This window comes from Amblyomma mixtum, chromosome 1, assembly GCF_055824585.1.
Source record: "Amblyomma mixtum isolate Tamu chromosome 1, ASM5582458v1, whole genome shotgun sequence".
Classification (NCBI taxonomy): domain Eukaryota; kingdom Metazoa; phylum Arthropoda; class Arachnida; order Ixodida; family Ixodidae; genus Amblyomma; species Amblyomma mixtum.
The window spans coordinates 103,045,825-103,063,623 of record NC_143012.1 but is presented as its reverse complement, the minus strand read 5'-3'; the positions used below and the strand labels follow the sequence as shown (position 1 = coordinate 103,063,623).

At 48.6% G+C, this 17,799-nt stretch overlaps 1 protein-coding gene across 1 annotated transcript in view; it reads right to left on the bottom strand.

The window, feature by feature from the left end:
* Window positions 1-17,799, bottom strand: part of LOC149367369 (uncharacterized) — a 69,700-nt gene that overhangs the window by 5,907 nt on the left and 45,994 nt on the right. Inside the window, exons 2-4 of the mRNA XM_089555380.1 lie at window positions 11,025-11,288; window positions 6,007-6,201; window positions 2,662-2,744 (exon numbers count right to left, since the gene is read on the bottom strand). Coding sequence (XP_089411506.1) covers window positions 2,662-2,744; window positions 6,007-6,201; window positions 11,025-11,288 — 542 coding nt within the window. The remainder of the gene's footprint in view (window positions 1-2,661; window positions 2,745-6,006; window positions 6,202-11,024; window positions 11,289-17,799) is intronic.

Genomic DNA, 17,799 nt, shown 5'->3' with positions numbered 1-17,799 from the left:
CGTTGGTCCTTAGGGGTAACGGAGTGGATTCCAAGAGAAAGCAAACGTAGCAGGGGACGGCAGAAAGTTAGGTGGGCAGATGAGATTAAGAAGTTTGCGGGGATACAGTGGCGGCAACTGGCAAAGGACAGGGTTAATTGGAGAGACATGGGAGAGGCCTTTGCCCTGCAGTGGGTGTAGTCAGGCTGATGATGATGATGACAGCGATATGACCTTCCATGCACGTGGCTTTCCTACAGCACTGGCTGGACAATGGTATGTATATATACTGTAATGTAGCAGCCACACTCACTCACTATGGTGAACTGTAGGGGTGAAAGACGACAACGATTCTTAGACGTAAAGCATGCTCACAGCCCGAACGCTTGGCCTGAACCTTTGCTGGATGTTGAAACGCGACCTAGGTTCTGCTGAGTCCCAACCCCCTCCTACATTTGGTGGAGGCTGCTGTAAGTTCCCCCTCTCGTCCTCATCCTGGAGCTCCGTAGCCGCACCTTACCTTTGCCGCCCGTTATGCCCGAAGTCACCAGCCAGACAGCCCCCATCCCGTCGCCTACCATCCTCTGTTCTGGCGGGCTCCGGCAGCGTGATCCCAGCATCTTCAGTGGTGCCAACGACCACGATGTCGACGACTGGTTGTCGTCTTAAGAGCGTGTCAGTGCCCACAACAAGTGGGACGATGCCACCAAGCTTAGTAACATCTTCTTCTACCTTACTGACGTAGCCAACTTGTGGTTCAGAAATCATGAGGCCGACTTGCCGACCTGGTCGTCCTTCAAGACCAGCTTCTCGGAGGTTTTCGGCCACCCGGCTGTGCTCAAACTGCGCGCCGAACAACGCCTCCGCTCCCACACTTAGCACACAACCGAAACCTTCACAAGTTATATCGAAGATATCCTCGACCTGTGCAAGCGCGTCAACCCATCCATGCCGGAGTCCGATAAAATTAATAACATCTTGAAGGGTATCTCCGACGATGCGTTCCAGATGCTGCTAGCCAGGAATCTACAAACAGTGGTGGATGTTATCAAGCGTTGCCAAAGCTATGACGTCCTCAGGAAGCAGAGGACTTCTACTCGCCGTTCCGGCGTGCTCGACAAGTCACTTCCTGCGCCGGCGGTCTGCAGTCTGGTTTCTGACCCGGCCTCACTGCTTCCCGAGATCAAGGCCTATATACTGGAAGAGGTGGCCCGCCAACTGTCCCTCCTGCCTGTCTCTGGCCCGACGCCACGACGCCTATGTTTCCCACCCATCTGTCGTGCCACTACCACCTCCGCTGGCACCTATCCGTCGTCGTCTGCCGCCTCGCCGCGCCGTCATGAACCCATGGCGCACCCACGACAACCGCACCATATGTTACTTGCCGGGCCATGTCGCACGGCTTTGTCGCCAATACACGCCGAGTTTCCGGGACAGTGCAGGCCCATTCCACTACGATCCTGCGCCTCCTTCGCTATCAGTTTCCTCCGGCACCCCTGCGGACTCCTTCCATCTTGACCGCTCTTCATATTCTTCACCCCGGTCGCCTTCTTCCCTTCGCCGATCTATCTCTCCCATGTGCCGGCGCTCACCTTCCCGTCCAGAGGAAAACTAACAGCCGCATTTCCGGAGGCAAGAACTGCAATTCTATCGAACTTTCCAAGTCCTCCGTCATCACCCGCAAATGTTGTCCAAGTGTTTGTTGATGGCATCGCCATTTTCGTCCTTGCAGACACAGGTGCTGCTGTATCCGTTATTAGTGCAGGCCTTTGCTGTAGACTCTGTAAAGTGACGACGCCTGTTTTGAACTTTTGCCTCCGCTATGCAAGCTCGCACCGCATTCAACCTCTAGCGTCATGCACAGCTCCCCTTGTTATCCGGGATGTTGTGTATATCGCCGAGTTTTTCGTGCTGTCCCGCTGTTCTCACGATGCTATTCTGGGCTGCGACTTTCTAACCCTTCATCATGCGATCCCGTGCCCGTGCCAGCATTGAACGGTCTCCGCTCTGTGCCACTCTGCCGTGCGACACCTCTCCCCAACTCAGTAAAATGCTCGTCGCTGAAGATACTGACATCCCTGCCTTCTCTGCAGCCCTGGTTCCCCTCTCTTGTGCCTGCAATCCTGATTTGACTGTTCTCTTTACTCCAACTGATGCTGCTATCCGTCGCCACTGTTTCCTCCTTCCGTTCGCTCTTCTGACTATTTGCGATGGCCTCAACGCAATCTACATCACAACCCTTTTTCTTGCCCTTCAACGCTTCTCCGCGGCAAATGCCTGGGACATGTCAAATCAGTCGATCACACTCTTCCATACTCAATCTCTGAAGAACCTGCCCCCCTCCCAATAGACGCCACTGGTTCGCCTGTTGCTGCGCCAAACTAGGACACCGTTTCTCTTTTTTCCCGATCTACCGATGTCAGCCTTTCGCCAAACCAACGTGCTCAGCTTTTCGCGTTACTTCATTGTTTCCATCCGTCCTCCGACTTCCCGCACACTTCTCTTGGCCGCACATCCGTCGTCACACACAGCATTGACACCGGCACTCATGCCCCTTTGCGCCAGCGCCCTTATCGCGTGTCGGCCCTGAGCGCACCGTCATTACCAAAGAAGTGGACGACATGCTTCAGCGCTACAAATGATGCACACTGGTCATGCAGTGCAGTGGCAATGACAGCTCACCTGCTCACGAAGGAAGAGCACCGACTGGGAGATAAACAGTCTCTTGGTGGCGGAATCGTACCTCCACAGGTGGATGGCATGGCCTGCGAGGGAGAGATAAGCATCCTCTCATCACCAATGGACAACAGGCAGGCCGCTCTGCATATCAGTCATGTGCAGCAGCCTATGATACGAGATGGTTTCAAAAGGGAAATGATGGGGGTAATGGTAAGGGACAGCAAGAGGGCAGAGTGGGCCAGGGATCAAACACTGATATTATTTTGACATCCTAGTCGAAATCAAGCGGAATAAACGGGCTTCGGTAGGGCATGTGATGCGAAGGTGAGATAACCGATAGTCGTCAAGGGTAACAGACTGGATTCCAAGGGAAGAGAAGCATAGCGGAACGTTCAGTTGGACGAGTTGGTATAAGTTCATATTGGAGAAAAACAGAGCACAAAAGACAGAAAGACCAGGAGAAAGACACAGGACGAGCGCCGACTCAAAACTAAGGCTTTATTCATAAAAAGAATGAAGGAAAGCCGTGAATTAAAGGCGAAACATGCAAAAATACAGACGTACCCGTGCCACTCAAAAATGGCCAGGAAACAGGAGTTCCCTATTGAATAAAACAGCAGCAGGTTTTGTAACGCAGCCGCGTTGCTCCATTGCGATCAATTATGCGCTGTTTTAACAATGTCTTTTGCACGCTGTTTTTTTTTCTTCCAAAATGAAGCGTAGCAGGGAGTGGCAGAATGCTATGTAGATCAAGAAGTTTGAGAGAATAGGGTGGCCGCTGCTGGCACAGGACAGGGTTGATTGGAGAGACATGGGAGAGGTCTTTGTCCTGCAGTAGCTCAGGCTGGATTCTCTTGCACCTGCAGCTGAAAAGTGTCACCCCCGATTCAACTGGAAAAGTGATTTTTCAGACAGAACAGGTCCCCCTGACGGAAGCCTGCCGGTCTACTTTTTCCTTCTGGGTATGCTGGCGTTCATTTGGGTGCAAAATACATTTATTTTTGAGTAAGTAGGATTTAAATCGAAACGATTACTGCGCGCCACTTGGCTAAAACTTGTGACGTAAAGACAAAGATCTCTGCGATAACCCTTTGCAAGTGGATGCCCTAGCTTCGGGAGTGTGTGCCCTTAAAAACTATCACGATGCTCCTTGCAAAAATGGCCTGTGGTGGCAATATCGCTGTTTTTAGTCCGCTAGCACTCAAGGCTACATTCAAGAGAAAAAAAATGTTAGCGTTCTGACGTATCTAAAACGAGCAGACATGCGAAAGCATGCGTTCAGTCTGATTGGCTCGTGTTTTTCCAGGGGGAGGAAATCGCGAGCCACTTCCATCCCGGCTAATTGGAGAAACCTCCGCTGAAGCCGTTACTCCGTCCACCATGAATTCAATGGAAGGAACGCAGACCAAAAGGTTGTTGTTTAATATGAAGACGAAGACGTTTCGGCTTCCATACGGAAGCCTTGATCACTCTGAATCTTCAGAGATCATCTGAATCTCATGAATCGTCTACCCAACCAGATGAGTTTTTGTCGAACGTTAGATCTTATCTTTCTCCGTCCACCATCCGTTGTGATCGTAACTGAAGGACGAATTGGCACTAACGTCCGTTGTAATAAAGAACAAGATCTAACCGCAAAAAGGTTCTGAAAGGAGAAAAGGTATCTCGTTCTCTCTCTATTGCTTTTGAATTCCTGACCAGCGCGGCCGTTGTCGCGTGTTATCTCATGCACTGTCGCTAGCTTTGCGACGCTGGTCAGACACTTTGGCGTCGTGTTCCTTCATGTGTTAGTAATGTCGGTGCTACGACAACTACGGGGGCATTTCGTTTTGTGCTCGCGACTTTCGAAACAGCGTAGAGCACAGCGAGACCCGCACCGATCCGACGGGAACCAGTACCTGCGCTAGCTTTCTCGGGAGCCACAGCTCATTTCGGCACCGTGGATAATGAGCAATGATTTAGTCTCTGCTGTTGACGAAGCAGTCATCGGGCTTGGTCCGGAAAGTGTCGGCACATCGTGAGAACTGATCATGCAGCTGTATGTTCATTGAATTTCATTCGTATCGCATATATATCAGCATGGACAGTGAAGGCGATTGTGTGTTAGTGGCTGGCTTTCACGCGTTTACATGAATACGAAAAAAATTTCTTTTTTCAATTATCTGAGATTGTAAGGTAAACTGTGCATGCATTGAATTTCATGCACTCACTGTGCACAGACTGATCTTTCTGTATCACGTGAACAACATGCAGGAATGATCGCACATGTATTGCGTTAATGATGCACGAAATAATGTACTGAAAATATCAGCTGCACCATCTGAGATAAGTTACGCCTCTGATGCTGTAGTGTAGCTTTGTGGGCTTTGCGTGTCAAAAAAATGCACGCTATGCCAATGGTAGCTTGGTGCAAACATTTCAGTAAGCTTGTTTTTCAGGACGATCTACAACTTCTGTATTGATAATTTGTTCCCGAAGCCTATAATTGCAAGTTAGCTAATTAGTTTTTACTAATCAATAAAGTTTGGCGAACGAAAAAATACTGCAGACCAGGCCACACGACACTCAACAGATTTCAGCTGGTTTCACGGGGCTAGCACACACCGTTTTTTAAAAGCTTGGTTACATTTAGCTGGGACACCTGGTATATATAGGCCGCGATGTGTTACTATCATCTGGTTATATGCTAAAATATGGTTAATACGCTATAGAAAAGCTGCAGATTAAGTTTTCAGAGAAAGTCTGCGATTTGCAATGTTTAATGTGCGTCTATCCAATTACCGATCGCAAGACAGTCCTTGTAACATTTAAGAGTAGCAGTAACTGACATGCATACAAGGAACAACTGTGATAAACGTGTCTTGTATCTACTATGCTTCATCCATGCCATGCAAACAGACACTACACACAGAATACACTTGAAATGCTAGTTTAATTGCATAGCAACATCATATGCGTAAAGCATTAGCATGACAATGCAAAGCCCAGGAAGACAATGCAAAACAATGGACACACAGTGCTAGTGCACCTAATTCATAGTTGGCCTAAGTAAGCAACAGGACTGCCATTTTTTTGCATTTTCTAGCACATAATTAAAACCTCTGTGTTCAGCGAAACTAGGCTTGTTGCCATTTTGTGTGTGGTAACCTGTGGGTGTAAGGTGAGTTCAGCTTGTCCTCGGCGCCCTACAAGTCTGACCTAGTCGGCAAATGAGATGCTTATGTGCACTGTTGCATTGCTGAAGATTGTGGAAAATCAAGGCCCGGTCACCTGAAGCACATCAGCTCCACTTTTCAGATTCAAGCATTGATCTGGGATCTGGCACATCCATGGGCATGCTGTACGTACCGCTTTTGGCGCCGATGTAGTTGCCCTTCCCATCAGCCAGGAAGAACTGGTCACTCTCAAAGCTGAGCTGGTCGATGCAGCGTGTGTTGATCATGACATCGTGCGTCAGGGGCAGGTACATGGTGCAGCCACGGGGTTTCCACTCCTCGGTGTGGAACACGGACGCATTGTGACGGATAGTCAGGAAGCTGCGACCTGCAGTGTAGCCGTAGCTATGTAGCTGATACCGATGTTGCCACGAAGAGCACATATACTCCATCTCGCACGTTGTTTGCAGCACTGTGAAGGCTGCAGCGATCTTAACCAATCACAACGCCACGCGCTGTAAAACGTGTCCCTCCGTGCCTCTCACCTCGTGACTGGTGGCTCCATCCCTAGGAAGGAAGGAGCACCAATGTCCAGCTGCTGTGCGCAGGAGATATGGACGGTTTGGCGGGACACCACGTTCACGAATGGCGGTGCAGCGCTTCGCAGCAAGCCTTCACAGCTTTGTGTTCATGCGGACTTTCTCTGTTAATTTAAACAGCGAAAGCAACACTGCCTATATTTAAAAATACAGCCTTTCGGAACTACCTTTTCAATTATTACAATAGTTATTTGAAAAATAGTCACAACATTGCTCAAGCATTCGAATGATTATATGCTGTCTTCTTTGGCCCTGATTGGATGAGGCAACTCTACCTTTCACAGTGCTGCAAACAACTTGTGAGATGAAGAATAGCCGTAGATTTGTGAAAACAGGAGAAAGAAACAGTGGGGCCGTTATTTCCCTCTGAAGGATATTTTGACCTTTGTAAACGGTATAACGACACGAAAAAAAAACACACTTTTCTGTTCAGTGACACAAAGGCAGAGGACAGCATATGCTCTCTCATTGTTCTTCTCTTCTTCTACCTCCCTAGTGTGTCAGCAAAACTAAAAGTGTATTTTCCCCGTGCCGCAACCAGCTCATCTGAACACTGAATTTTAAGCATCCATTATTTTTTTTTGGCACAATACGAAGCCTTTTCCTGCGGTGGTCAATTTCGCAACAGTTTTGTTACAAACGTCATAGAAGGTTTTTACTGATAATTTTTCAATTAGTGAATATGCCTGTTTTTATGTATTCTAAAGACGGAAACCATGATCACCAAATGCTATGGTGACTGCATGTCAGCAAAAGTGATGTATTGAAAATTAACATAAATATAACCCACCAGACTACAAATCAACAGTTCTGGAATAGAGTAGTATTCATGTAACTTTCCATATCCAAGGCTGTTACAGCACAGTGGTGTACACTGTGTCAATTAACATTTTCAGTGGACCATGGTTACAGCTCCGTCCAAGAAGTACAAAACAGCGTGGCGCCCTGCTAAAGCACTTTCTCAACGAAGTGAAGAAAGCCTTGCTTTTCTTCATAGGGCACAATAGAGTGAGTGTAAACTGCAATAAAACATGACACACACTCCTGAAAAAATAGGAGAAAAACATTGTTCACTTAAAAACTATACACCGTTCTTGCGGCGAGGGGGAAAATAGCCTTGAACTCGGCTGTGCGCCGTGCCTCTTCTCTAGTATGCGCCAGCAGCAGGGGCACCAAGGCATGGTATGCAGTCTTTTGTAGGATGAAAGATGAATGAGCTTGCCACTAATAGAGACTCAAGGTCGTACAGCTGCCACTGAGTTGTTGAGTGTGGCAACAAGTATCGTAAGTGGGGGAAAAAACGATCTGTAGAAATGCGTGAAGTGAATCATCACCCGTAGCTTGCATATGTGTGGCCACACACTGTTTCATTTGCTTCAGAGACGAAGGGAATCTTTGGATAGCAAGCATCAACCAAAAAGGTTTCATCCTGTCAGCCGGGTCTCAATTGTGCTCTGAACATTTTGTTGGTGGAGAATGGAATGTCAAAAACTTAACTGTGAGGAAGGTACTAATGGCAGAAAAGGTTTATGCCACGCAAGTGAGTGGAAAAAAACTATTTCTGCGATGCTATGTACGCTGGAATTTATGAAGGTACGAGAGAACATGCACGCCCCACCGCTTTTAATAATACAAGGCGACTTGGTCACAGGGCAGCACTACAACAGTCCTTTTCTTTTGCTTTTGCGAGAATATGCACCCCGTTCATTTTTGCTGCCGATAGTACTTCTGCATGTGGCTATGTGAAAAAAAAGTCATTAGTTTGCACACAGTATAAATTATTCACACCAGATGCACTAGAAAAAAACCCCACATGAAGGGAACTTACAAAAAGATAAAAATTTGCACGAAACAAGGCACATACGCAGACTGAGGGCTATATATTGACAAAAAAAAGTAATAATAAAGGGGAAGAAGAGAATTAAACTTTACACACAGATATTCGGGCCTCATTTTGCAGTTTTCGGCTGTGAAAGCGTTTTCTTCTCAATGTAAGCTTTGCATGAAATATTTCAGTGCGCTTTTTCGCCACTTTAAAATTGTGCCACAGTACTCAATCCATAAAACCAGTGGTTTAAAGCTCACTGTCCCACATTGTCTGTGGGGCAGATCTAGATCTAGATTTCCTAAATATAGAATTCCATTATTCGCTGGAAGAATATATTAGTGCCCGCAAGATGTGCCATTCGTAGAGTGACAGCAAGGGCAAAACATGGCTTGTCACATGCCTGTGTTAACATTCACGCAACCAACTCATCACCGTAGCTATGAACGTATACTGAGTGTATACTCCACAAGTGAAGTGCGACTAACGTCACACTTAAAACAGCCATCAAGAGGTGACTAACTTCGTTAGCTTCGAATAAAATTCGTAGCTGGTTACCTTAGTCTATGTCTCAAACTCAGTCAGATATCACGGAAAGTTGCTTGACAGTTGCCCTGCATCACTCTCTCGATGGCCATCACAAGCAGCTCTACGCCTATGCCTTCTTTCACCACTTAAGTTACACCATAATCGTCAGACTTTTTTGCCTATAGCAGTCGTCAACATGACGGTGTAGGCACCTGTGACGCCATAATCTGCCAACGCTCCAGCCATTTCTTTACCGAACTGCCTCCCTGTTGCTTGAAAATATTTTCCTACCTGCGTGCAAATTTTAGAATGCAAAAAAAAAAAAGAATGTGGGAGCTCTGAAATGCCGATTCCTGCCATCTGCATCCTGTTTGGTGCGGGTGCCATGAATGCGATCGCAGAAACTAACATGGCGGACATTTCCAACCCAACACTAGATGTCGTTACATTCACAAGATAGTGGCGCCAATGGTGAAATGGTGTATAGAAACCTAATTTTAGTTGCATTTTTTCTTCCCTGTAATGATGCATAAGACGTTACAATCACCATTTGGTATCTGCTGACGATCGTTAGATAATTTACAGTTGAAGTTATTCTGGATGCAGTTCTCGTTTCAACAGCGCAGCGATGGCTGCATCCATTTCCACCATAATTTTATGACTAGCCTTGGCCAGTTGTCGGTCTCTTTAGAGCGCTAATAGCTTTAATCTGCAGCGCCACTGTTCGAAGCATTATACGCAGACACGTTTTCTGTGCTCCAGAGCTTGAATTGAGTGCCAGTGCCTATCCTTTACGATGAAGAACCAGCGAGTTCGGATGGCCTTGCGCTCAGGTACAGCCAGCGAGGATGTGACCAGCGGAGCGCAAAATTTATGGGGGGGAACTTCGTTGACCTAAAGTGCAGTGAGGCGAAAGCCTTAAGTGCGGTGTTGCTGCCTGTGTCACTGATGTGCGGTTAAGACGTTAAGCTTCGCCTCTAAGAGTGGAACGTGACAGCGTCTTGCAGCGCTGCCAGGGTGTCCACAGAATGCTATCGCAGAGCGTGAACGCTATTAGAATGCGTTCGGCTCTACGCCTTGCTCGTCGGTAAATTGGTTTTTGAGAAAAGGGAATGTATCTGTCTTGCATATCTGGGTCGTCACCGTAAGGGAAGGGAGGAAGATGGGAGCGAACGAAAAGACCCTATTCACTAGACGTGCATTTGTTCATTCAAACCACCGAGCTGGCATGGCGGAGTGGTTAGCATGCTCGTCTCGCACTCCGGAGACCCTGGTTCGATTTGTCAACTTGACCAATCTCCAACTCGGTTTTATTTATTTATCCGGTCTGACAGAAAGCTTAATTAGTCTAATTAGTTAATTAAGCAATTAACTAAACTCAGTTCTACTTACTTGGAGCATCACTACACTATCCCTTTAATTGGTTGCATGGTTGCCAGCCCAAATACAATTGGCCCCGTTTGAAATTCGCGCACTGTGACGTCACGACCACTTCGACCAATTGAAAAGCGTGACATTTCTGTCCACAGCTCCTGCTTACAACGATGAGGCATTAAAGGCTTCTGCCTTAAAAAAATGGCTGAGGCTTAGCTTCGGTTAAGCCTAGTCAGATGCGAAGCATATTGTCGCCGAGTTGCATATCGAGCACGCCACTTGGCTAGACGTTCTTCACGCTGTTCATCAGTCTCTGTAGCACGCCGCAACTTTTGCTTCTCATTCCAACGAGCAGCCCTGTCTCCAGGAGGCATCTCTATCCCGTGTACGCCTAGCAGAGGCAGGCGCACCCCCTTGTATACCGGCGCTCCAGCATCACGTGTTCACTACAGCGCACCTAGCGGCAGAAGCAGGAAACACATTGGTCGCGACGCCTCGCGCGACGGCGCGAGCTGGGGCCCCGTTTCTCCTATGTCGTTATGTCACGCATCACGTGGTCCTCCTTGGTCGCGACGCCTCGCGCGACGGCGCGAGCTGGGCCCCCGTTTCTCATCTGCTGTGACGTCACGCACCACGTGGTCATCCTTGGTCACGACGCCTCGCGCGACGGCGCGAGTTGGGCCCCCGTTTTTCATCTGCTGTGACGTCACGCATCACGTGGTATGACATGGAGGTCACGAAAAGTCAATGGTAACGACACCGCCGCGCTCGAGGAGCTGGGTTGGGCTATTTTAGTATGCTTCGCATAAAACCAGCGAGTTCGGATAGCCTCGTGCTCAGGTACAGCCAGCGAGAATGTGACCAGCGGAGTGCAAGACCACTCACCGACGCGTGCGCATCGCTGGTGCTCGACCCCGGGCGACATCATGCACGCCGTGGCCGTCGGGGCGGCGGACCCTTGGAGCCGACCTCCGCAGTACATGCCCACCGCCAGTGGCGGCGGCGCGAGCTCGTCCGCTAGGCTGCCGTCCTCGCCCAAGCGGCGGCGCTTGTTGAGGCCAGACTCGCAGAGCTTGCCATTGGCTGCGGCGCCGCTGTCGTCCGCGCCGCCGCCTAGAGGGTATTCGGAAGCTGGGGCACCGTGCTTCCCTGCGCACGGGGGAGAAGGCAAGTTACTGACTGGTAACACGTGGCATAGTTGTGAAGGGAAGAAAAATCGTTGCTTTTTCAGGAAATGAAATGGCGCAGTAACTGTCTCGCATTTAGGTGGACACCTCAACCGCGTTGTAGGGGAAGGGATAAAGGAGGGAGGAACAGAAGAAACGGAGAGAGATGCTGCGGTGGAGGGCTCCGGAACAATTGCGGCCACTTGAGGATCTCGCGCAGCGAATTGCACAGCACATATGCGGACAGCTTTTGGGCTTCGCCTCCATCAAAACGCCGCCGCCGCGGTGGACACAACAACCGCGTGGACACCTCAACCGCGTTAAAGGGGAAGGGATAAAGGAAGGAGTAAAAGAAGGAAGAGAGATGGCGAGGTGGAGAGCTCCGGAATAATTGCGACCACCTGAGGATCTCGCACAGCAAATCGCACAGCACACGCACGGGCAGCTTTTGGGCTTCGAATCCATCGAAACGCGGCCGCTGCGGTTGGTTTCGAACCCGGGTACTCCCGCTTAGTAGCCAAGCGCTCTAACCACTGAGCCACCGCAGTGTGTCCTTTAGACATCCCAGGAAGTATTCCCGAGCCCTCCACCACGGTGTCTATTACTCTTATTTCACTCACACTTTCCTCCCTTCCCTCACCGCGCGGTTGGTGTCTACCACACCTGTGAAAACTGGTGTTAGAGCGCAGCTCTTTGACGCCCGTTTCTGCGTTTCGCGGCGTCGCCGTTGCCCGTTGTAAGCAGCAGTGGACACCTTAGTCGCGCTTAAAGCTGCGTGGCCAATGGAGCGGGAGCTTGGAAAGCAAAGGAAAGGTGCATAACTGCCCTCTTGGAACAGTGGACACCTCCACCGTGCTTTTACGTGGTGGTGGTGAAAAACATTCATGTGCAGATACACTTCAGGAGGTTATGCCTGAGCTGACCCAGAGGGGGCCAGCCCTTACAAGTACTAGCTAGGTGGAGGTCCCTAGTTCACCTACCCTCTAAATTGGCCAATGTCGAAGGCATCCAGCATGCGCTGTATGCCGACGACATCACTATTTGGGCCACCCAAGGTAATGTGGGTCACATGGAGGAATGCCTGCAAGCAGCCGCTGACATAGCAGACAACTATGCCGCGTACTGCGGCCTCCAGTGCTCCCCACAGAAATAAGAATTCGTGCATATTTGGCCATCGCCGAAGTGTGCAATCCCCATTTCCCTCGCCAGCGGCCCCATCCGTGAGGCATCGGAGATCAGAGTTCTCGGACTCTTTATTAGTAGAACATGTCGCGCAGACACAACACTGGCCAAGCTGCGTAAGGTTGGAGACCAGGTGGGCCGCATGGTCCGTCGGGTCTCCAACAAACGCGGAGGTCTTCAAAGCACACATGCATTGCGACTCGCACATGCTTTCGTTACGAGTCGAATACTCTATTCGACCCCCTACCTTCACTTACGCAAGCAGGACGAAAATGTCTTGGAGGTTACCCTCCGTAAGATCATCAAAAGGGCGCTCGACCTTCCAATCTCCACCTCCAACGCGAGGCTCCTCGCGCTGGGAGTGGTGAACACCTATCGGGAGTTGCAAGAAGCGCACCTCACCAACCAATACACGCGTCTTGCCCAGACCGTGTCCGGTCGTCGCCTTTTGGACCGACTACACATTCAACACAACCATCACACAGAGGAAAGGGTACGAGTGCCCGAAATGTGGAGATGCGCCATCCACGTTCGACCCCTTCCTACGAAAATGTCCAAAGAAGACCATAATGGCCAGCGGCAGGCGCGGGCGGATGCCGTCCACCACCATTTCACTTCACTTCACTTCACTTTAATACCTTAAAGACCCTCGTTAGAGGGTATTACATAAGGGGTGGGGCACACAGAAATGAAAAACAGAATGAATAACAGATAAGTTGAAAGTTATACAAATATAAGATTATCACTGAGCAAGTACACGCGTGATTTCTTCGATGAACAATGATTGGCATGTGATAGCAGCAAGTTCTCGGGGAAGGCCGTTCCAGTCGTTCGCGGTCCGGGGGAAGAATGATGAAGAAAATGTAGTGGTGCGGGCGCGAGGTCGTGACACTTGCTGCTGATGGCCGGTGCGGAGGGAGATGCGTGGTGGTGGTGCGCAGATGTAGGGTTAATTCCTGTCGTAGCTCAGAGTAAAAAAACTTGTGAAACAAACATAAACTAGCAATGTAGCGGCGATGAGCAAGGGTAGGTAGGCTGGACTGTGATTTGAGGGATGATATGCTGATATCAAAAGAATACGATGAATGAATGAATCTAGTTGCTCGGTTTTGAACTGCTTCAATTGAATTCCAGAGATATGCTTGCTTTGGAGACCAGATGGGAGATGCGTATTCTAATTTTGATCTGACTAATGATTTGTATGCGAGGAGCTTGACATGCTGAGGTGCAGAGCGTAGGTGTCGCTTTAAGAATCCTAGTGTTCTGTTGGCGAATGATATGATGTTTGAAATATGCGTATTCCACGTAAGATCATGACAAATATGAACACCAAGGTATTTGTATGATTGGACAAGATCGAGAGGAACGTTTGATATGCTGTATTGGAACAGAAGAGGGTAACGGCGACGATGGAACGACATATGTTTGCATTTACTTGTGTTAAGTGTCATTAGCCATTCACTGCACCAGTCTTGCACATGAGTTAAATTATTTTGAAGGGATTGTTGGTCGAAGGTGTTAGTGACTGTTCTGTAAATAACACAATCATCAGCAAACATCCGAATATGGCAATCTAATTTCTCAGGTAGGTCGTTAATATAAATTAGAAACAAGAGTGGCCCAAGGACGGATCCTTGGGGCACGCCTGAGGAGACTGGTAGGAGGTCAGACATTTGGTTATTGACAACGACTGATTGGAAGCGGTGAGTTAAGAATTCTTTTATCCATGCTAGTATGTCGGGATGCAAGTTTAGGCGAGAGAGTTTTAGAAATAAGTGGTTATGAGGTACCTTGTCAAATGCTTTAGCGAAGTCGAGAAAAATTGCGTCAGTTTGGAGGTTAGCATCAAGGTTGGCATGCAAGTCATGAACGAAAAGTGCTAGTTGACTTTCACATGAGTATCCTTTGCGAAATCCGTGCTGTGATGAGTGAAAAAAATTATTTGAATCCAGAAAGTGCATTGTTAAAGAATAAATGACGTGTTCCATGAGTTTACATGGTATGCTGGTGAGTGATATGGGTCGGTAATTAAGTGGTGAATCTTTGTTACCCGACTTGTGGACCGGAACGACCTTCCCCACTTTTCAGTCATGGGGTATGACACCTGTAGAAAGAGACTGTGAGAACAGCAGGCATAAAAATTTGGCAGAAGTATGGTTAACGTTTTTTAGTACCTTAGTGTTGATTTCGTCAAAACCGGCAGATGATGACAGTTTTAGTTTATCTATGAGACATGATATGCCGGCCTCAGAGAAAGTAACGGCTGGCATTAAACTTCTTTGGTCATTTGCTGTCTTGAGGGGGGGCGGTTCCTGTTCGTGAGTGAATACAGATGCGAAAGCAGAATTAAATATGTTAGCACACTCGACATCGGAAACAGCACGCCCGGAATCATCAGTTAAGGTAATAGTGCGTATAGATTGCGGATTTAAAAGCTGCCAGAATTTAGTCGGGTTATCTTTAAGTATGTTGGGTAGGTCAGTATGATAAAATGAGCGTTTAGCGTTTTTTACTGTGACCAGGTATGTCTTTTCGGCAGCGTAATATTTTTCCCATGCGTAGTCATTTCCAGTCTGTTTAGCACTGCGGAACAAGCGTTTCTTTTTGTTTTCTAGTCTTCTTAGAGCCTTGGTAAACCATGGTTTCTGTTTGGTTGCGCGGAAGCTGCATTTGGGAACATATTTGTTAGTGAGTTCGTTGATTTTATGAATAAACATCGACCAATTTTCGTGGATGGTTTGTTCCGGGAAAAAGTGCTGAAAAGATGGGAAATAAGCTTCCAACGCCCGGTTTATAGCCTCATAGTTACCTTTGTTATAAAGGGTGATTGTTTTTTTGGAAGTTTCTTTTATTGTTGGAGTGAAGGTAAAAGACGCATGGATGACTTTATGATCACTAATTTCCCGGAGATAAGTAATGGAGTTGAGGCATTCGGGGTGGCTAGATAGTACAAGGTCAAGAATGTTTGCGGTGTCGCCGGCGATGCGTGTAGGCTGGGTTACTAATTGAGTAAGATTAAAATTTAAGCACACATCCACAAACTCCTGTGATTCATGCTGTCTAAAAATAGGCTGATAAGGGTTATTCCAATCTATGTCAGGATAGTTAAAATCTCCAAAAAGGAGTACGTGTGCATTAGGGTGTTTTGTTGTAAGTTGGTTCAGAATGTTGTGCAGCTTTCGAGGGAATTCGGGGTTATTGTGGGGGGGCCTATAGCAAACACCAATTAGTATAGACACTGGCGTGGCGCGACAAAGCAGCCATAATATTTCGAGGTCAGATTGGATGTTAATGTGGGAACACTGTAGATGATCGCTGGTAGCGATAAGGACGCCTCCTCCTCGGGGGCCTTTGCGATCGGCACGGAAAAGGTTAAAATTAGGCAAGTTGCACAGAACTTCAGTGTCGCCCACATTATCGGTCAGCCAAGTCTCTGTCAGCACAAGCAGGTTAGAGCCTGTTGAAGATACAAGGCTGGATACACTATCGCACTTTGAAAGCAGACTGCGTATATTAGTATAGATAACCGAAAAAGAAATATTCTGTCGAGGGGAGGTATGGCGAGGATTAGATAAGTGACGACTGTGCGGTGAGCGCTATGCTATTTCTTTCACCATTTCGGTGGCAGCATCAAAAGTGTAGCGTTTTTTGCCGAGAAATAGGGTCTTGTACCGCAAAGAAAACGGTCCGGTTTCTGCTCTTGCAAATGCGACAAGATGTTTGCGGGCGTTTTGAACAGAGCGGGTAAAATCTTCTCCAATGCTATAGTTCGTGTCCTTCAGCATAGGACCTTTGGAAAGGATAGTTTCTTGGTTTCGAAGGAGACGAATTTTGCTATAATTGGCCGTTGGCGGTCCTCGTTATGGCGTCCCAAGTGATGGGCACGCTCTATCTGACTGGGCTCTACGGTTAACTTTAACTTATCCTGACAGTGCTTAATTATTATTTCTTCAGATTCGATGAATGATTCGCGGGGATTGGAATCTGGAAGGCCATAGAATATCAGGTTGTTGCGGCGTGATCTGTTTTCTGTGTCGTCTATTCGGGCCTCAAGGTTAGTAACAAGAGTTGCCGTTCCGGCGGCAATGGAATTGACGGATGCTAGATCAGATTTTAGGGTAGCAATGTCCTGAAAGAGGCTTTCCAGGTCTGCTAGGCGTTTGCTCAGGTCGGAAATGGTTTGATCGACAGAACGCATCTGACCTTTAAGGTCCTGTACATCCGCGATTATTTGGCCTTGACCGGCTGACAACTTCTTGAGTTCAGCAAGAACACTATCAAGTTTGTCCGGACCAGGGTTCATCTCAACATCTCCGGACAAAAGAAGAAGAGATTTTACAACAGAAAAGCATTCACCAGCAATAGAAATGCAACACTGCAGGCTCGGCAGCTGTACCAGGCAACGGTCACTACATTTTTTAGAAAAAAGGCAGTATGATGGACTAACCTGCGTAGCGAAAACCAGTGGATGAGGAGGCTGCGACATGGCACAGCTACCGAGCCCACAGAGCGCGGGCGGAAGGCGGTGCTCTTTATATGTTGACAGGGTCGATGTTGTCGCTGGCGGTTGCGCTTGCCATCCGATGTCGAGGGTCCAGGAAGGGAGTGCTCTTTTCACCGACGCATCTACGCTGCTCAAACCGAATGGTCCGTTGTACCCGGTGCAGAACGGCTGCTCTGGTTCTGGTAGAACAAGCCACGAAGTGTCGAAGATGGCTGGGAAGATGAAGGCAAAGGCAGGTGCGAGCACCTGCGTAGCGAAAACCAGTGGATGAGGAGGCTGCGACATGGCACAGCTACCGAGCCCACAGAGCGCGGGCGGAAGGCGGTGCTCTTTATATGTTGACAGGGTCGATGTTGTCGCTGGCGGTTGCGCTTGCCATCTGATGTCGAGGGTCCAGGAAGGGAGTGCTCTTTTCACCGACGCATCTGCGCTGCTCAAACCGAATGGTCCGTTGTACCTGGCGCAGAACGGCTGCTCTGGGTCTGGTAGAACAAGCCACGAAGTGTCGAAGATGGCTGGGAAGATGAAGGCAAAGGCAGGCGCGAGCACCTGCGTAGCGAAAACCAGTGGATGAGGAGGCTGCGACATGGCACAGCTACCGAGCCCACAAACACGGTGTATGGCAACAAACACGGTGTATTTTATACGGACGTGGCCGGCCAGCACCGCTCAAGGGGGGGATGGTACACGGCCGCGGTCATACACCAGCAAATACAGGTCGACGGGCTCACTTTCAAAGCTCCCAGCGCAACTCACGCCGAGGAGGTAGCCATCGCCCTGGCGGCCTCTCACCCTCAGGCGCAATATA